Source organism: Lutjanus erythropterus, chromosome 19 (genome assembly GCF_056507025.1).
Source record: "Lutjanus erythropterus isolate fLutEry1 chromosome 19, fLutEry1.hap2, whole genome shotgun sequence".
NCBI classification, from domain to species: domain Eukaryota; kingdom Metazoa; phylum Chordata; class Actinopteri; order Lutjaniformes; family Lutjanidae; genus Lutjanus; species Lutjanus erythropterus.
This window is the reverse complement of record NC_139335.1, coordinates 24,746,051-24,762,827: the sequence shown is the minus strand read 5'-3', so window position 1 is coordinate 24,762,827 and position 16,777 is coordinate 24,746,051. Positions and strand designations below refer to the sequence as shown.

At 41.5% G+C, this 16,777-nt stretch overlaps 1 protein-coding gene across 1 annotated transcript in view; it reads left to right on the top strand.

Moving 5' to 3' along the window:
- Positions 1-16,445, top strand: part of grin2aa (glutamate receptor, ionotropic, N-methyl D-aspartate 2A, a) — a 207,380-nt gene extending 190,935 nt beyond the window's left edge. Inside the window, exons 13-15 of the mRNA XM_084743664.1 lie at positions 2,051-2,148; positions 8,178-8,416; positions 10,433-16,445. Of these exons, the coding sequence (XP_084599790.1) occupies positions 2,051-2,148; positions 8,178-8,416; positions 10,433-12,409 (2,314 nt within the window). The 3' untranslated portion in view covers positions 12,410-16,445. The remainder of the gene's footprint in view (positions 1-2,050; positions 2,149-8,177; positions 8,417-10,432) is intronic.
- The last annotated feature ends 332 nt before the right edge of the window (positions 16,446-16,777 follow it).

The window sequence follows — 16,777 nt, the reverse complement described above, 5'->3', positions numbered from 1 at the left end:
AAACTGATATTGATTTTTTTAGGTGCTTAAAATCCATTTAGCTGCTGTCCCCATCTAAAGCGGTCCACACACAGCACTACATTGTTCTGGGACTCCTGAGGAAGCTGTCAATCAAACATAAGCTTGAAAAATGGCTTAAACAGCAACATTTTCTAAAAATTATGGACAAATATATTTACTCATGTATATATTTGTATATTTACTATGCATATGCTCAATGAGAAACTAAACTTTTTTCCAAGTCTGTCCTAAAACAACACTCACATGCTCATATGTACATTTTTCTTGGTCATGTCTGTTGTTCACCCTCTTCATATTGGCTGCAAAGACATCCATTTCTAAAGCCATTCCAGTGGCATTTTGTGCAAAAATTACTTCAGCTTAAGATAAAATGAGGCGTCAATAGTTTGACAAGTTGACATCTTCCAAAGTTACTCTTTACAAAACTCCTTCTTTGTGTTTCCCACACAGTGTCCCCTCGCTGAGCTGCAGTGGCAGGATAGTGACACAAAGAGGGAATTTTGTACTAAAAAGTAACTAACTTTGCAAAATACATACTTGAATTGTCTAACACACACTGCTGAAGCCTCATATGACTTGTGGCTTTTGTCCTCCATCTCTTACATGCTTTGAGAAAGGATCTGTTTGTGGCTAATGTGGAGCGGAGGAATGATTAATGTGGCCAACTGTGTTATAGTGTACATATGGTGCATGTCAGTACTGTTTTAAAGGGCCGGCGAGTAAGGTTTACAGGGGTTTATTGGCAGAATTTGGCAGACATGGAGTATAATATTCACGTCTGTTCTCATTAGTGTATAATCATCTGAAAATAAGAATCGCTGTGTTTTTTGTTTCCTTAGAATGAGCCGTCTTCTCTGCTGTGTTATAGAGTTTAACAGACCAGACAAACCAAACACTGGCTGTAGATATGGCCTTTCATGTTTTTCTGCACATAGACAGTAGAAGAAGTGGATGGAGCTTCTGGGTCTCACAAGTGAAGCCAGTATGGAAGTTCCTTAAATGTGCATTCTTTCTAATGGCCAGCAGGGGGGGCTCTGCTGGTTGCAAAAAGAAGTCTGATTGTACTGAATTTAATGAGAAAATGACCCTGCTTCTTAGTTAATTTATGACCTCAGTGAACAATTTCTTAAAGAGTTTATGCTCTCAGTTTTGAGATTTAAGTCTTCTTCTCTCCAGCATGATATTCATTTTTGTAAATTATGGACTATTAAGTGCAAAATAGACAATAAACAGGGCATGCTTTAGGGCGGGGCTATTGTGTGATTGACTGGCCACTCTCAGTTAGTCTGTCCAGTGCAACTCACAGGGCTTATGCAACTCTGTTCAGACTGTCAAACTGGACTGTATTGGTCAAATATGGATCAAGATTCTTTGGCTACATTACCGATTGTTGGCTTAAAATGTTTTCAGAAACAGATTTTAATGCACCGTTCAGTTGTAATACAAGAAAAATCACGACCGGGCAAGCTGCCATCATCGTGAACTGACGAGCCAAAACAAGGCACCACCTCTCGTCATATGCTCTCGTCATATTGCTCTGGTTGCAAAAATCCAAGATGGCGATCCCCATAACGCCAAACTCAAGGCTTCACATCAGTAGTTCACAAACCAGTGGGTGATATTATGGTGTCTCTGTCCACTAATTATTCTGCTGTCTATGCAGCTTTTTCTTACACATTTGGAAGAGAAAAATGACACAAGGTGTTTACAATCTGCAAGTTCACTGCTAGATGCCACTAAATCCTGCACACTGCTCCTTTAACACAGACCTGAAAGAAACTGCAAACCTACTCTTTAAGTCCAGAAAAGAGCCCTACTTGTTTTTGGGCCAAACTGATTTTCTTTTTTTCTTAACTGATTGTTTATCTGCGACCTAAATTTCCACTTCATGACATTTAGGTATCTCCTTAAATATACTTGTAATCACAGTGACGCCATCTGGAGAAGTAAAGGTTAAAAGATTTGTTTAAAGGTTAAAATATGTGTGTTTTCTCTGTGCGTGTGTGTGTTTGGATGTGCTTGTGTTCAGGTACATCTTCGCTACCACTGGTTACGGCATTGCTCTACAGAAGGGCTCCTACTGGAAACGACAGGTGGATCTGGCCATCCTGGCCATCATCGGAGATGGTGAGAAACACACTCTCGCAGCATTCAAAGTGCATGACACCATCCACCAAGGCAAAAGGTTACATTGTTTTTTGCCAGCATTGTAATTCATGCACACACACACTCTTTTACACACACCCATACACACATCTCTACTGCCTTGTCTGCTGACAGCACAAAGGGAAAGCAGTGAAGTATAAATAGTCCTTTGATGTTATTCTGGACACAAAAGGCTGCTCTAAACAGAGGGCAGAGTGTGTAAGTTATTCTAATATATTCCTCTCTGCAGCACCAGATCTGTGTGTGTTCGTGTGTGTGTCTGTGTTTGCATTACTCTATCTGAATCACCACATTCCTTTATTACAGTAGCCTCAGAAGTTCTTACATAAACAATTTCCTACTGCAAAACAGAGGGAAAGCAAGACAGCTCGAGCTTTTAGTGACAGATTCATTTACATTTTACATCGAAAGCATTTTGCTGATGCAAGTGTTTGCAGCCACTCACATTAAGTGCACTGAAGTTGATTAAATGAACATTGGTGTCATAATAATCCTCTCTAACTGAATCTTATCAGGGCTGCAGAGCATGCAGGCCACACTCCATCATATTTCATGGCTGGATAATTTTTGACAAAAATCAGATTCTGTGTTTTTGTTTTGCTTTGTTTTCTTCTCCCGATTATTAAACCCATCGAGTCGTTTTATTCTTGCAGATTTTTACCAGTCATTCAATGCCAATTTTAAACTGACAATGTTTAAAATCTGGATTATCTTTACACTGTACTATGGGTCTTCAAGAGAAGGGTTGTGGCCTGTAGGGGGTCCTCAGAGTTACTGCAGGGGGTCCCCCAAATCACAATGATATCATGATCATGATGAATAATAATCTTTTTGATTTTCCTTATTAAAATATGTCTGAAAATATACTTTTGCAAAGATAAAGTTTGTTTTGTTTTTTTTAAAAAATGAACTATCAACAGCCAACCTATGAATCTTTGTGCAATCATGTTAGCTAGCTAACCAGCTAAATCAATGTGTAGCACCTATCCATAACGGCGAACTAGTTAGCTGCATATTTTAGGAGCATATTGACCAGTTAGCTGTATTTTTATCCCAAGTGTACAGACAATCTTGTGAGCCACAGTGGATCATTTTGTAACCGTGTCAACAGCCATGAGTATGCGCAAATGAGAGAAGACCCAAAAATACTTAATGAAATCTATGTAGCTGGGGGTTACTGGGTCCACAACCTGAAAAACCTAGAAGACCCCTGGACTGTGCTAATAAAATCAGTTCTTCTACCTTATATTTCTTTAAAAAAAATACTTAAAAGCCAGAAAAAGAGAAGATGTGATGAGAGATGACAAGCAAAAAAGAGATGAAAGAACTGCAAACAGGGTGTGACAGTGAGGTAATAGACAGACGGAAAAACTGATGAAAGGGACAGAAAAACAAATACAGAATGTGTGTCTGCTGGCCAGAGAGAAGTCAAAGAGAGGACGAGGCCGGGAGCACGGGATGAGAGGATGACAAGGAAAGAGTGTTTGTCAGGTAGCGAGAGAAAGAGAGACAGATTGGGAGTGAGAGGAGGGCTGGTCCTTGATAGATGACAGTGACTCTGTGTCTAGGCAGATGCTACTTGTTCAGATAGACACAATGTGGGTGGAGAGCATTTGGCTTTCCATGGACACAGAAACAACAAAGAGTAGGTGTGTTCAGGGTAGGGTGGAGGTGAAGAACAGACAGGCAGACATAGAGACAGACAGACAAAACAGTCTGCTTAGAAAGACATGGTTTGGCAAAGATATAGATAGAACTGGGTATTGGAATACCATCACAGATATCGATTGGTATTGACAGCAGTGCTGTGCATGACGTCTCTTCCACCACACAGCTATGTGTGGTCCATGGATATAACACTATCAGGTACAGCAGTCCTGTTAACTGATTCTTCCAGGGCTCCAACATGGCTGGATCAGGACCAAAACAGCTTCAGAGATCAACAGAAGCCAGTCTGACGGCAGGGAATAGGCTAAAACACTGAGGTGGTGTTCTTGCTGGGTTTGGCTCCCAGCACCTCAGGGCTAACCAAGCTAATGGCAGTTAGTGGTTAGCTGATGATAGCTAACGACACACCACCTCTGTGTGACCTCTGTACCATATTCCCTGCCAGTCCTGGTGATGTATAATGTGACACATGTGTGACAAAAACCCTGACATCATGGGAAGGTGTCGACCAAAATAACCCAGTGCCAAGAACTATCGAAACCTGCATCCAATTCCTATTGTACCCTGATCTAGAAATAGACTGACTATGGTATGGTTTTGCTTGCAGCCAATCATCATCATTTTTTTCTTTTAATTAACGTAATGTGTGATTTGCCCACTACGCCAGCAGCGACAATCCATACAGTGTATTGTGTGGTGAAGTTGAGTGTGGTGTGTTTGACAGATTCAGCAGTTAAGTGTGCCAAGATGCCTCCAAAGTGTTCTAAAATATGGTTATACAACACATCTGTGGTGTCTGATAAAAATAAATGCTTAAAATGCGGAAGGAGTATTTCAGGAATGCTTCCACTTGCATAATGGGTATCAAGTAGTAGAAAGAAAGTAGAAAATACAGATATCATGTTAAGTGCTCAAGTGGTAACACTTTAAGGGTACTTATGGGCACCAACGTTGGTTAAACTTGGTGGGGCAAAAGTGTTGGCCTGTAATTTTAGATGGTGTGAGTAGGGATTTGATTGCACTCGTTTTTAAGGTATAATTTTAGCTGTACCATCCAAACAAATTGGTCCTACTTCGTTAGTGTATAATCTGGTAGTATTAATAATTATATATTCTGAAAAAATGCCACTCCAACGTTAATCACTGTCTGACTGATCAGCCTCATGGAAGTGATATAATTCTTAATGTTATAAATAAACAAAATTCATCCTTCAGTCCAAGTCATTCTATTGAGCTGAGACCGATTCCATATTCTGTTCGTCTTCAGAGGCTGCTGCTGCGACTGCAGCAGAGGTCGGGCGCCCTGCGCACCGCTATGCTGGAAACAGTCGGCCAAGTAAATTTAATGATCACTCAAAATTAAAAAGTCTTTTGGCCGTCTATCTGCAGTGAGAGGCACATTTTACCGCAGCTAATTGTTGTAGGTAAATCCTTTATATGCTACCATTTCTCCTAGTACTTCACCCAGTTAAATGTTTTGGACAGAAAAGAATCCATTGACCTTGAAACTTTGAGCTTTCACTTGGAATTTCATCTTATTTGCAGTACCTGTGCCTTTTTGCTTGTTTAAGCCTAGTTTCAGACATCACAATCCTTCCATCCATCTTGAAGCAGCGGCAATAGTCTAAATTCAAGTTTTGACCGCGTTGCAAGCTCCCTAATCTGTCAGTCCTAAATAACTTCCAGCCAGGAGCAGGAACTCCTTGTGCTTATCTGAATAAACTAACATTAAGGGGATGTCCTGAGATGGAATGGACTTTGTGTTCAGGACAGAATTTCAAAAAGTTTTGTTCCTGCATCCACACATCTTAAAGTAATGTTTTTTTTGTTTTTTTTTTTGCTTCAGACCAGAACATTTTTAAAAGCCCTGAAAGTGTAGATGAAACTTGTAGATACTAGTGTTCCTGTGTTCCAACTGACTGGTTACCAGACTATTGCTTGAGCTGTCTGACTGCTGAAAAGAGAACAAAATTTGAATTTCAGCAACACTTCCCCCTGGAGTCAAAGCAACAGTGCAGGCACTCACAGCTCCCCGCAGCTTTTCCCTTGAATGCACTCGATTTTTTTTAAAAAAGAGACAAAGTGACCTTTTGATACCCAAAGATCTCATTTATTGTCATTCACTTTTGCTGCCAATTCGAAGCATGTCATAACATTGCATTAAAAAGATGTACCGCGGCTACGTCTGTTAGTGTATTTGCACATCCAACAGGAGACAAATCCTCCTCAAAAGTCCCAAAGGGTTAATGATGTCTTAGTGAGTCTGCACCCTTAAGATATCTAGCTGAACACCACCATGATATTTGTCTTTCCTCACTAGCAGCCTTAGTTATCCAGCCCTGAATGACATAGATTGGATTAGCCACGCGCCAAATGTCACAGAGGAAGCCAGAGAGGAAGGGGGAGCTGAGGGAAGGGAACACAGGGTGAGGGATGAGAAAAGATAAGGTCTTTGTTGCTTTCTACCTTTCTTTCATTAACACTAAAGAAACAATCTCTCTGCCCTATCAGGCGTCATGGAGTGGGTGGTGATGCCCAGAGAAATTTATTTATTTATTTTAAACAACAGACCCTGAAAAAAAATGATAAATAAAAAAATAACAATTAACACCTAAGTTTTATAGATTATAGGTAGATGTTTTAAAACTGAATGAAAAAATGTACGAAACACTTTGTACAATTGTAGTTAGAGAATCTCCACACCTCCTTACACTCATATGTTGAGTGTACTTCATTTGTACAGTAAACAGACAACACACACAATAAACAAAGTAAGAGGTCAATTTAACTGATAGCATTATTCATATTTTTTTCTAATTTTCTTGAGATATTGCGATAATATTGTTGTATACATATATATATGTCGTTGTGAATTCTGATATCATGGCAGCCATAATGCCAATACATGAAAACAAATCTTTTTCAGTGCAAAAACTACTGAAATAAAATTTAAAACGCCATACTATATATCACATTTGCTTTTAACATATTTACTCTCTTTGCAATCAGTTTATTTAAAACAAATACAAATTTTAAAATACAAGTAGATACCATTCAGCCACTTTTACAGGATGTTTTTGTGTGGCTGTCAGGTAACTTCAGTAGTTATTCTAAATGTAAAATGTCTCATATTGTGTCAAGCTATCAACCTTATATTATTATACTGTGTGTGCTCGATTCTCAGAACCCACTGGCTATCATCTGATGATGATTTCACTTCTGGAGGCAGTAGCCAGCGTTTTGCAGCTCCAGCTGTGTGCCCAGCAGATATCTGGATAATAGATATTCAGGCCGAGACTTCCTTTTCTGTGCCCAAGTCATTCTTTACCAGTATTGTGCAAGATCACACTTAAAAAGAGCCATCTCAAAGTTCAGTTCACAAAGACTGAAATGAACTAGTTTACATTTATAGTCTGCCGTTTTAAAAATAAGACTAAATTCACAGTTCCAAAAATGAACTAGTTCATGTTCATTACTTCATTTCTTGTTTGCGTGTTTTTTGCTTGTTTGTTTGTTTGTTTTGTTTTGGAAATAGAACCCTCTCCTAACAGGGATGGTATTTATTTAAGTGGCCAGGATTACTTGTAACAAACTGTTGAAATTTCCATTAGAAAATCTGAAAATTTGACTTTCCAATTCAAATTGAACACACCATAGTGCACCAAAACTGCACAGAGATGAGGAGGGAGACAAGACAAGGAAACCAAGCAAATATGACACAGATGTCTGTTTCTCACTGTAACCAGTCTGCAGTGTTGTACATACACTTCATACTGCATGATTAAGCAAAATTTTTATAACACATCAACATTTCTGTCCATATTTGCACATGTTCTCTCTCGCTCTCTTGCTCTCTCTCTGTCTCTCTCTCTGCTGCAATCACACTTTTTTTAATCAGCTGACAATGTCAGCGCCAACCTTTCACCTAAAAAAATGAGCATGTTCAATAAATGCTGCTCTTTCAACAACAGTCTGATGAGCAACCTGAGAATGGAATTGGAGGCTAGTGCTTATAAACAGATACCTGCGTGTGAATGCAGATAATTTTTTAAAAGCTAATAAAAAGCTAAATCACTGTCAGATGTTCACAGATGGATCAGATCCACCTCTTTTGCTCTCCACAATGACTGTTTACCAGCATGCAACCAAAGGCTGTTTAAATGTTATTGGTCAATACTATTTGGACTACAAACAGACCACAAATAAAGACCAGAACACTTCTGCTAACAAGCTCTTGTCCCTTGCCTGCAGATATCTGCATTATGTGTACCCTTTAAAGTTGTTCATTTTCAAACCCTGATGAGTCTCTGTATTCTTTTCAGGTGAAATGGAGGAGTTAGAAGCCCAGTGGCTGACAGGAATTTGCCACAATGAGAAGAACGAGGTGATGTCCAGTCAGCTGGATGTGGACAACATGGCTGGGGTGTTCTACATGCTGGCCACTGCTATGGGCCTGTCCCTTATCACCTTCGTCTCTGAGCATCTCTTTTACTGGAGGCTCAGATACTGCTTCACCGGGGTCTGCACTGGCAAGCCGGGTCTTCTTTTCTCCATCAGTCGGGTAAGGACCAGCCTGTGTATAGGAGCTGTATGTTTGCATGTGTAGTCATGTTTTACAAGCATGCTTTAGACTGTTTTGTGGTTTGGGAGAACAAGAATCTGCCGCAGCTTCCATGGAATTAAAATTTTAACACACTTCGAAACGGCGGTCTTGAATTTGGCCCAATAGTCAGCTTGCAGAAGCAGGCCAGGGAGTGTGCGCACATGTGAGCATGTGGCTGCATGAATATCTGGGCCTGGGGTGGTCTGACTGGGTTAACAGTGGTCATGTTCAAGGCTATAAGGTGCAACAAAGCTCTGCAGCTATACTGGGGGCTAATGCTGCATTATTGAGGTCAGACAGGCCTGTCTTAGCCCTATTTTCTATCAGCGGAATAAGAGAGCAGAGCAAGTATCCACACACACACACACACACACACACACAGATAGAGAGCTACTGCTAAGAAACTGAGCGAAACAAGAAGGATTGGAGGGAGGGCTGCACAAAGGAGGATGAGAGGGAAGGATGGGGAGGGGGAATCACGAGGCAGCCCTGAATATCGACAAAAATAGATCCTAATTTGCAGCGTGTTTTTGGGTGAAATCACGGCAGCCCACGCTAAATCAATCTATTCTCTCCCATTCTGTTGAAAGGTCAGCATTCTCCCTGGTTGTGTGTAAGAACAGAAGACATGGACGTGCATCCCTAACAGCACTGCAGTGTCTCTGCACTATTTTTGAGACTCAGTGTGACTCTGTTTTCAAAGTTAACAGAGGGGGGTAGTGAGGAGAGGAAAACTTTTAGAGAAGTGAGGTTCTTGAAAAAGATGTTATTCCAAAGCTGTTCTCAGGAGCGATTTAGGACAAAAGATATCCTTAATGGCCTATCTTGTGTTGATAAGCTCCACAAAATGTGCGCTGAGCCAAAGAGCGCTGAATTTGTTAACGCGATAAATACTTTTTAAGGATGTATTTGTGAGATCTGAGATGGTCTCAGTTAGGAGGGAATATACTTTTATTCTTTGAACCATAAAATGAAAGCTCTATGACATTACTTTTATGCATATGCATAATGGCAGCTGTTGTTTGTCTGTTAGTCCAAATAAAAACAGTGGTTTTATTAACCTCCCTCACAGTTGTAGTGATGGTAATTTCACCTGTTTACTGCTGTTCCTTCTCAAAGAATGTGTCACCCCTGGAGTGCCTCTAAGCGAGGCCTGGGGCATAGAGATTTTGTAGGAAGTTTCTCATATTTTCAGATCGCTGTTGATTCAGATTATTCTATCTGGCTGAATTCCATTAACTATAAGACACTGGTACATTTTTGAAAAAAGAGTGTGCCACATTTAGAAACTATACAGTGGTGTTTGATTGGGTTTTGATGGACAGGGATTTGTGCTGGCTGAAGACTGTATTTAGCCTGGTTAGATTGCTTTTTGAGCAATATTCTGTGTGTGTTCTTTTGTCTTTGTGTGTTTATGATTAATTCTGAATCCTTATTTATCCTACTGTTTAAATTATTGTGTTGCTTTTATGGTACAATCCTCTTAAATCAAAAATACATGGTTGTTTAGATGATTCATATCTTAAACAAAACAACTTTCCATCTTTATTAAGTGAGTGAGTGCAGTTTTCAGTGTAAATTGAACAACAGTCATGTTTCAGATAAAATTAAAGAAAGCCTAATTCAACACTATTTCAAGTTTGTCTTAATGGTGATAAAAGACTGTGGTTAAGTGTGCAGTGATGATATTGCTGAGTCAGTAACAATTTACTAAATTTCAATAAAACATGCAGAGCACAAACATGTTTGGCCGGAGTAGAAAGTACAAAGTAATCATTATTCTGTTTGTCTCTCTCCATTTCTCTCTCAATCCCTCTTCATGTTTGATTTTCACTCTGTCATTCCATTTTATCTCTTTCCAACTCCTGCTCCTCTGCTCCTCTCATTTTCTCCTATTACCTTTCCTCATTTTGATTTGACTTTCCTTCATTACCCCCCTCCATTCCACTTGTTCATCCATATGTCTCCATGCAGGGTATCTGGAGTTGCATCCATGGAGTCCATATTGACATGAAGAAAAAGACAGATCTGGACTTTAGCCCTCAAGACAAAATGCTTAAGCTCATTAAGTCAGCCAAGCAGATGACCAACATGTCCAACCTGAGCGGCTCCCGTATGAATTCACCCAAACGTGAGTTCATGCACTCTGCTGGCCCCATGATCATGGACATGATGGCAGAGAAAGGCAACTTCATCTATGCTGACAACCGCAGCTATGCTCCCAAAGATATGATCTATGGGGACACTGGTGACCTGCAGTCTTATCTTGCTAACCGCCATAAAGACCACCTCAACAACTACATCTTCCAGGGAGGCCAGCATCCTCTGACCCTGAATGATGCCAATCCCAACACAGTAGAGGTGGCAGTGAACGCAGATGCAGTTCAGACCAATGCCAAGCCGCCCCGCACCCTGTGGAAGAAGTCAGTGGACACGCTCCGTTCTGTGCCACCTGGGCCCCCTCCGATGCCTGACATGCTGATGCCAGACCCACGAATGTCAATGAAGACACAACGCTACCTCCCTGAGGACGCAGCACACTCTGACATCTCCGACTGTTCCAGCAGGGCAGCCTCCTACAAGGACCCAGAAAACAACAAGCACCTGAAGCCCAAGGACAACTTAAAAAAAAGATCGGTGACGTCAAAATACCCAAGGGACTGCAGTGAGGTGGAGCTGTCCTACTTAAAGACTAAGCAGGTCAGCAGCGGAACCAACCAAACCGGGAGAGGAGGAGGAGGAGGAGAGAAAATTTACACAATCGACTCAGACCGAGAGCTGAGCCTGCATTCAGACCCCATTCATTACCGTGAGAGTCGTGGTCTTGCTGCTGATGATTTGGATTATCCTGAGATCTACTCCGACCACAGTGACAACTTTAGGAAGTGTGAGCAACCCATCATTCATCTGAACTCCTCGCCTTTGCATCACACCGACTCAGATCTTCTACCAGACCCAACTTACTCTAAACACTACAGCCTGAAAGAGAAAAACCTTTCACTCTCCCCACATGAATCCATTGATCGCTACAAACAGACACACTGTCGTTCTTGCTTGTCCAAAGTGACCGCTAGCTACCCACCAGGAGGACCATACTCCTCTTCTGTATCTGCCTCTGCCGCTTCTGGCACACGCTCACCCTATAATCGGTGTGAGGCATGCCTCCACACAGCCAATCTGTATGACATTACTGAGGACCAGCTCCTCACAGACCCATTGGTCAGTCCCACCTTGCACCACCAACAGCAGCAGCAGCAACAACCAGACGAAATGTTTGGTCTGTATTGGCCACAGACGGATGGGCCGCATGTCCAAAAGAGAAACCGCTTGAGGCTGAGTCGTCAGCACTCCTTTGACAACATCATGCTAGAAAAGCCCAAGGATGTAGACCTGGGCCGGCCAGCGCGCAGCGTCAGCCTCAAGGAGAAGGATCGCTTCCTGGACTCCGCATCTGACTCGCACTACGCGAACCTCTTCGGCATGCGTCCCTACTCCGGCAGACTGTTTGGTACCGGCTCCAAATCAATGCTGTTTAACCACAACCTGGAGGAGAGCAAGAGGAGCAAGTCCCTGTACCCGGCCCATGGCTCGGAAAACCCTTTCCTCAGCCACTCGCTGAGGGATGACACCAGCAGCAGACTGGTCCATGGGCGTAGCTCCTCTGATATTTACAAACAGCTGGCGGTGGCCTCACCTGCATCGGTTCTTGGAGGGCCCCCCATCAAAACACGCAACGATGCGAACAATCTCCGCTCATCCGTCAAATCCACCACTTCATACTGCTCACGGGACGGGCGGATAGCCAATGACATGTACAATAAAGAGCATGTGATGCCTTACTCAGCCAATAAGACTAGTGCATACCCGGCCCCACGTGGCGTCCTAAACTCAGCCCAGTTCAGCAATAGACGGGTGTATAAAAAAATCCCCAGCCTGGAGTCAGATGTTTAGTTGATAAAAGAAATAATGTGTTCTCTCCTCTTTACTCCTCTCTGGGTTTGTATTATAATTTATCAACTATGTTATCCACCAAGGGATGCCATAGCCACACTACGCTTTTCTTCTTCTCTTCAACATTGTAATCCAAAAGAACTCGTGCCCACTTGGGTATGACGGTACTACTACTACTACTCTTTGCAGATGATATCATCATTTTTGTCCATTCTCTGCCATGTACCAATGAGTTGGCTGCATGGCTGGCACATTGCCATAAGGTATCCTGGTGTAAAGGGAGGGGAATCATTAACCCCTGCGTTTGAAAAAGGGGTAAGAAATGGCATAGTCCCATTAGTGGGACAGAGAGGGCCTAAGTTGTTGTAAAGGAGGACTCTTATAGTCGTAATTAGAAAGAGGCAGTTGATTTGTGATTGAAATGTGTGAGGAAGTGCTGAGGAGGATGGGAGAAATTATATGAGAAGGGAATTAGAGTGGGAGAGAAAGGAGATAACCTCTCTTTCAACCCCTCCTCCTTCTCCCCTTTTTCCTTTCCACCTCCACTGTCAAGCTTGGGGCTCGCTAGTTGAGGAGAACAGGCCTGACAGGGAGACCAGATGGGCACGTTTGATGTCACGGCCAGACATGGAGGCGTCCCAGGAGGGCAGAGGCGTCACAGTGAGCTAGTCCAACGGTCTGCTGCTTGTTACTCTGACAAATATGGCCACCGAGACACCTGGCAGTGCAAGAGGAGAGAGAGGGAGAAAGGAGATGAGCGGCTAAATGGCACAGAGCTGATCCTCCAGTAGTTTTTGGCTGTTAGGTGTCTTGTGCTCGGTCAAAATTTGGTAGAGACATGATAGTGATGACAAGCTGAGAGTAATGTAGGTGCTATCAATGAATAATGTTTACAGACTGACGGTTAAAAAAAAACAGACTGACAAAATGACTGATAGAAAAGGACAGACAAGAAGGGAAAACCTGAGGCAATTGATGGGCATTTCATTTGTGACGCTGCACATAGAAAAATAATTGCAAAGTATTGCTTTTTTATTCTATTAAACTATAAGATTTATTAGGGATTCTGGCATCCGGATCCCCCTATGTAGGATTTTAGTGTTTGCTTATTTGGTAGCACAATAACCATTAGTTTTAAAAAACCTCTCTCCCACATTTGCTTTTGAAAAAGCATAGCTTTCTGAAAAATACCATCAAGAGTAGAAGATTATTTTGCATGTGTTGATTTTTTTCAGTGTCGGAGAGGACAAAATACACACAAATACACTCTCAGACACATATTTTACATGTTTTTGAAAAGGGACTATGTCTTGCCAGATACGGTGGATGGATACTTGTACAATCGAAAACCTTTATCCTTGACCTTTGTGCTTAGTAAATCAGTGTCATGCTGTGGCTCCCGCTGCAAAAGAGCAAGAAAATGTGGAAGGGAAGAGAGCAAAGAGGAGACAAACAAGGGAGAAAAGGATGAAATGACAACTGTGTCCACCACCACCTTGTCTGAGTCGGGGAGGGGGTGGGCACTGATGTGTTTTTGTCTTTTCACCTCCCTGCCACTGAGAAACAGGGTAGTAGCTATAAAAAAAACACTGATGATTCCTTCCTTCTTTCCTCCTTCCTTCTTCCCTTCCTTGATCAACTTGACACATCACTAGAGTGTTGGATAACTGTAGAACTACTTCACTTTATTTCTTTCTGTTTTTGTAAAGTTTTACTTTGGTTGATTGGTTGGTACAGCAGTAGCAGTGCTATAAAGGATCTAACCACTGCAACTGGGGACTGAGTTCACAATTATTGGTCATCAATTACTGTTGATCCATAATCAACCAGGGCTCTTGAGGATCTGAAGACTACTTGAGAAGGATCCCTTGTTTACCTTCATAGCATTGTTTGAGAGGGATGTGGGATCAGGTGGGTGGGGCAAGATGGAGAGGGGTGGAGCTAAAGAAAGCTTCAATGTTATGTGCTCATCAATCATGTATCCATCCTAGTGTGGAGTAAGTTGTGTGTGCATGGCAGAACTTGGGTAAGCTTGAAGTCTTAACCAAACCATTTGGTTCCTAATCTGATTGTTTATGCATTTTTTTTGTTTTATTTTGTTGTTTGTTTGTTCTTTTTGATAACACTTAGCAGAAAAAACTTGCACATGCACATACTTCCGTGTACACGCCCACAGAAACACTTTTTTTTTGTGTAGCATTACACTGTACAAACTGTACAGTCAAAAGAAAAAAAATCATGTATCCATCTTTACTGACTGATTGATTTGCTTGATTGATTGGATCCACAAAGCCAAATTGTATCAAATAAAATACCTCAGGATGATTCTGTGCGTTTTGGGGGAGCTTCAACCGTAGCAACAGAAGATGATGCGGCGCAGATTTGTTTTGTAGAAAAAGTTAAAAAAAAAAAAAAAAAAAAAAAAAAAAGTAAAACAATGACATGATTTATAGCGGCCGCAATGCAGAATCAAACTTTTCTCCTTTTGATGTTTACCAGTCCTAGGTCTTCCAGTTCGGCTCTTTGCCCGAGCTCATGCAACCCAAGTAAAGAGAGAAGAAGAGGAAGAGAAGGAGGGAAAGGAGGGATGGCGGTAGGGGGCTTAGATGGTTTTGCTCAGTGAGGGGGGGGGGCGTGTTACGTGCAGCTCCACTCCTTGCAAAACTGAGCACCCTTAACAGAACGGAGGACGTTACTTAAATGTCCAAAAAATCTGAAAAGCTACCCTTTTATGGAAAACTCAAACAGGAACCTCTCTCTTTCCTCTCCATGGTTTTTAATGGCAGTCGACTGCATTAGCCACTGTGTTTCAATTAAAGCTCCATCTTTAACAACCGCGCTCATATCGCCCTTTTGTACTCTTGGAATACTGCAGTGAACCTCTCCTCGCTTCCCAATCAGCTTACCCAATGTTGACTGACGAGCAACATTTGTCTTTTTTTGCATCTTATCTGCATATTTATTATTATTATCATATTTATCTCCACATGCTGCTTGCGTGAGCTGACAAGTGAACAATATGCACATGTAAAAAATATCAAACGGCACCCTCGCATTTTATGAACTCATGATGATTTGTTCTATTTGTTCTACTTTTACAGAACTGTCATGTAAACTGATGCTGTTTTATGTTCAAACACACACACACACACACACACACACACACAAACACACACACTCAGACACACCCTTGTGATGACAACCCTGCTCTTTTTAATGACAAAAATGTATTTTAATTACATTTAATGATAAATAATGAGGTGATGGCATGCAACCCCAGATGTAACAATTTTAATGTTTTTTGTTTCTTTTTTTGTTAATTATTTTTGTTATGATGTTATGATCACTAATGCGTTGTAACCAGGTGTGAGTATATACATATTTGAGAGAAAAAAATTACCTGTGTTTAACACAATGAAGATGCTGCTGCTGTTTTGGGGGAGAAGGCGAGGACCTGACCCTAGTGCAACTTCCTCATTGGCTGACGGGCCATTATCAGGCCGTGTTTTTTTGCCCAATGGGGTCGCGGGTCGGGGGTCAGGGCTTGGTTCGGTATGGCGGGGACATCCTTGCTCTTCCTCCAATGGCAGGTGAGAATTACTGTATCACCAGCTCTGCTTCTCTCTTCCCTCTCCTTCATGTGTAGTCAGGACTTCAACTGTAAAGAAGATAAAAGAAAAAAGCAACCCTCTACTTTGAGTCTGCTATCCCTCCAAAGAGACAAAACCTCTTTCTTTATGGTTTGCTGTAAGAATAGAGCTTTTTTTTAAACTAATACTTCCTCAAAGACTTTTAAGGAACTATTTTGAATATATTTAGAAACGACACCTGTATACATCGCTTGTAAATTCATACTGGAATACATCATCATGGAGAATTATAAATGATAAAGAGTAAAAACAATATTTTTTGTGTGAATTTCACAGGAGCTCTTCTGTACAGTGGCACTGTTTCTCTATCTCTCTCTCTCTTTCTATCTCTCTCTCTCTCCCTCTCTCTGTAGAGCGACTAGAATAAAACTTCACCATTCACAAGGTTTGCTGTCCTGTCGAAATTCACAATATGCACACCGGGCTCCGTGTCTGCCTCACCTTTTATATGAGAGTAACTGCTTTTGTCAGTGGATGCTGATGGAGTACTTTACAGGAAATGAGAAAAAGTGTGAGCTGATTTTCCATTGACTCCATTTATTTTTTGCAGCTGAAGATATTGCTTTTACCTTTGTGTCTCTGTTCAGAAGAAACAGAATCAATGCACATTCAGTAAGAAATATGAGGTTTTTTATTCATGAAGCTCATGAGCTCTTAAAAGGTAACTTTGGTATTTTTCAACCTGGACCCTGTTCTCCCATGTTTTTGTGTCTAAAGC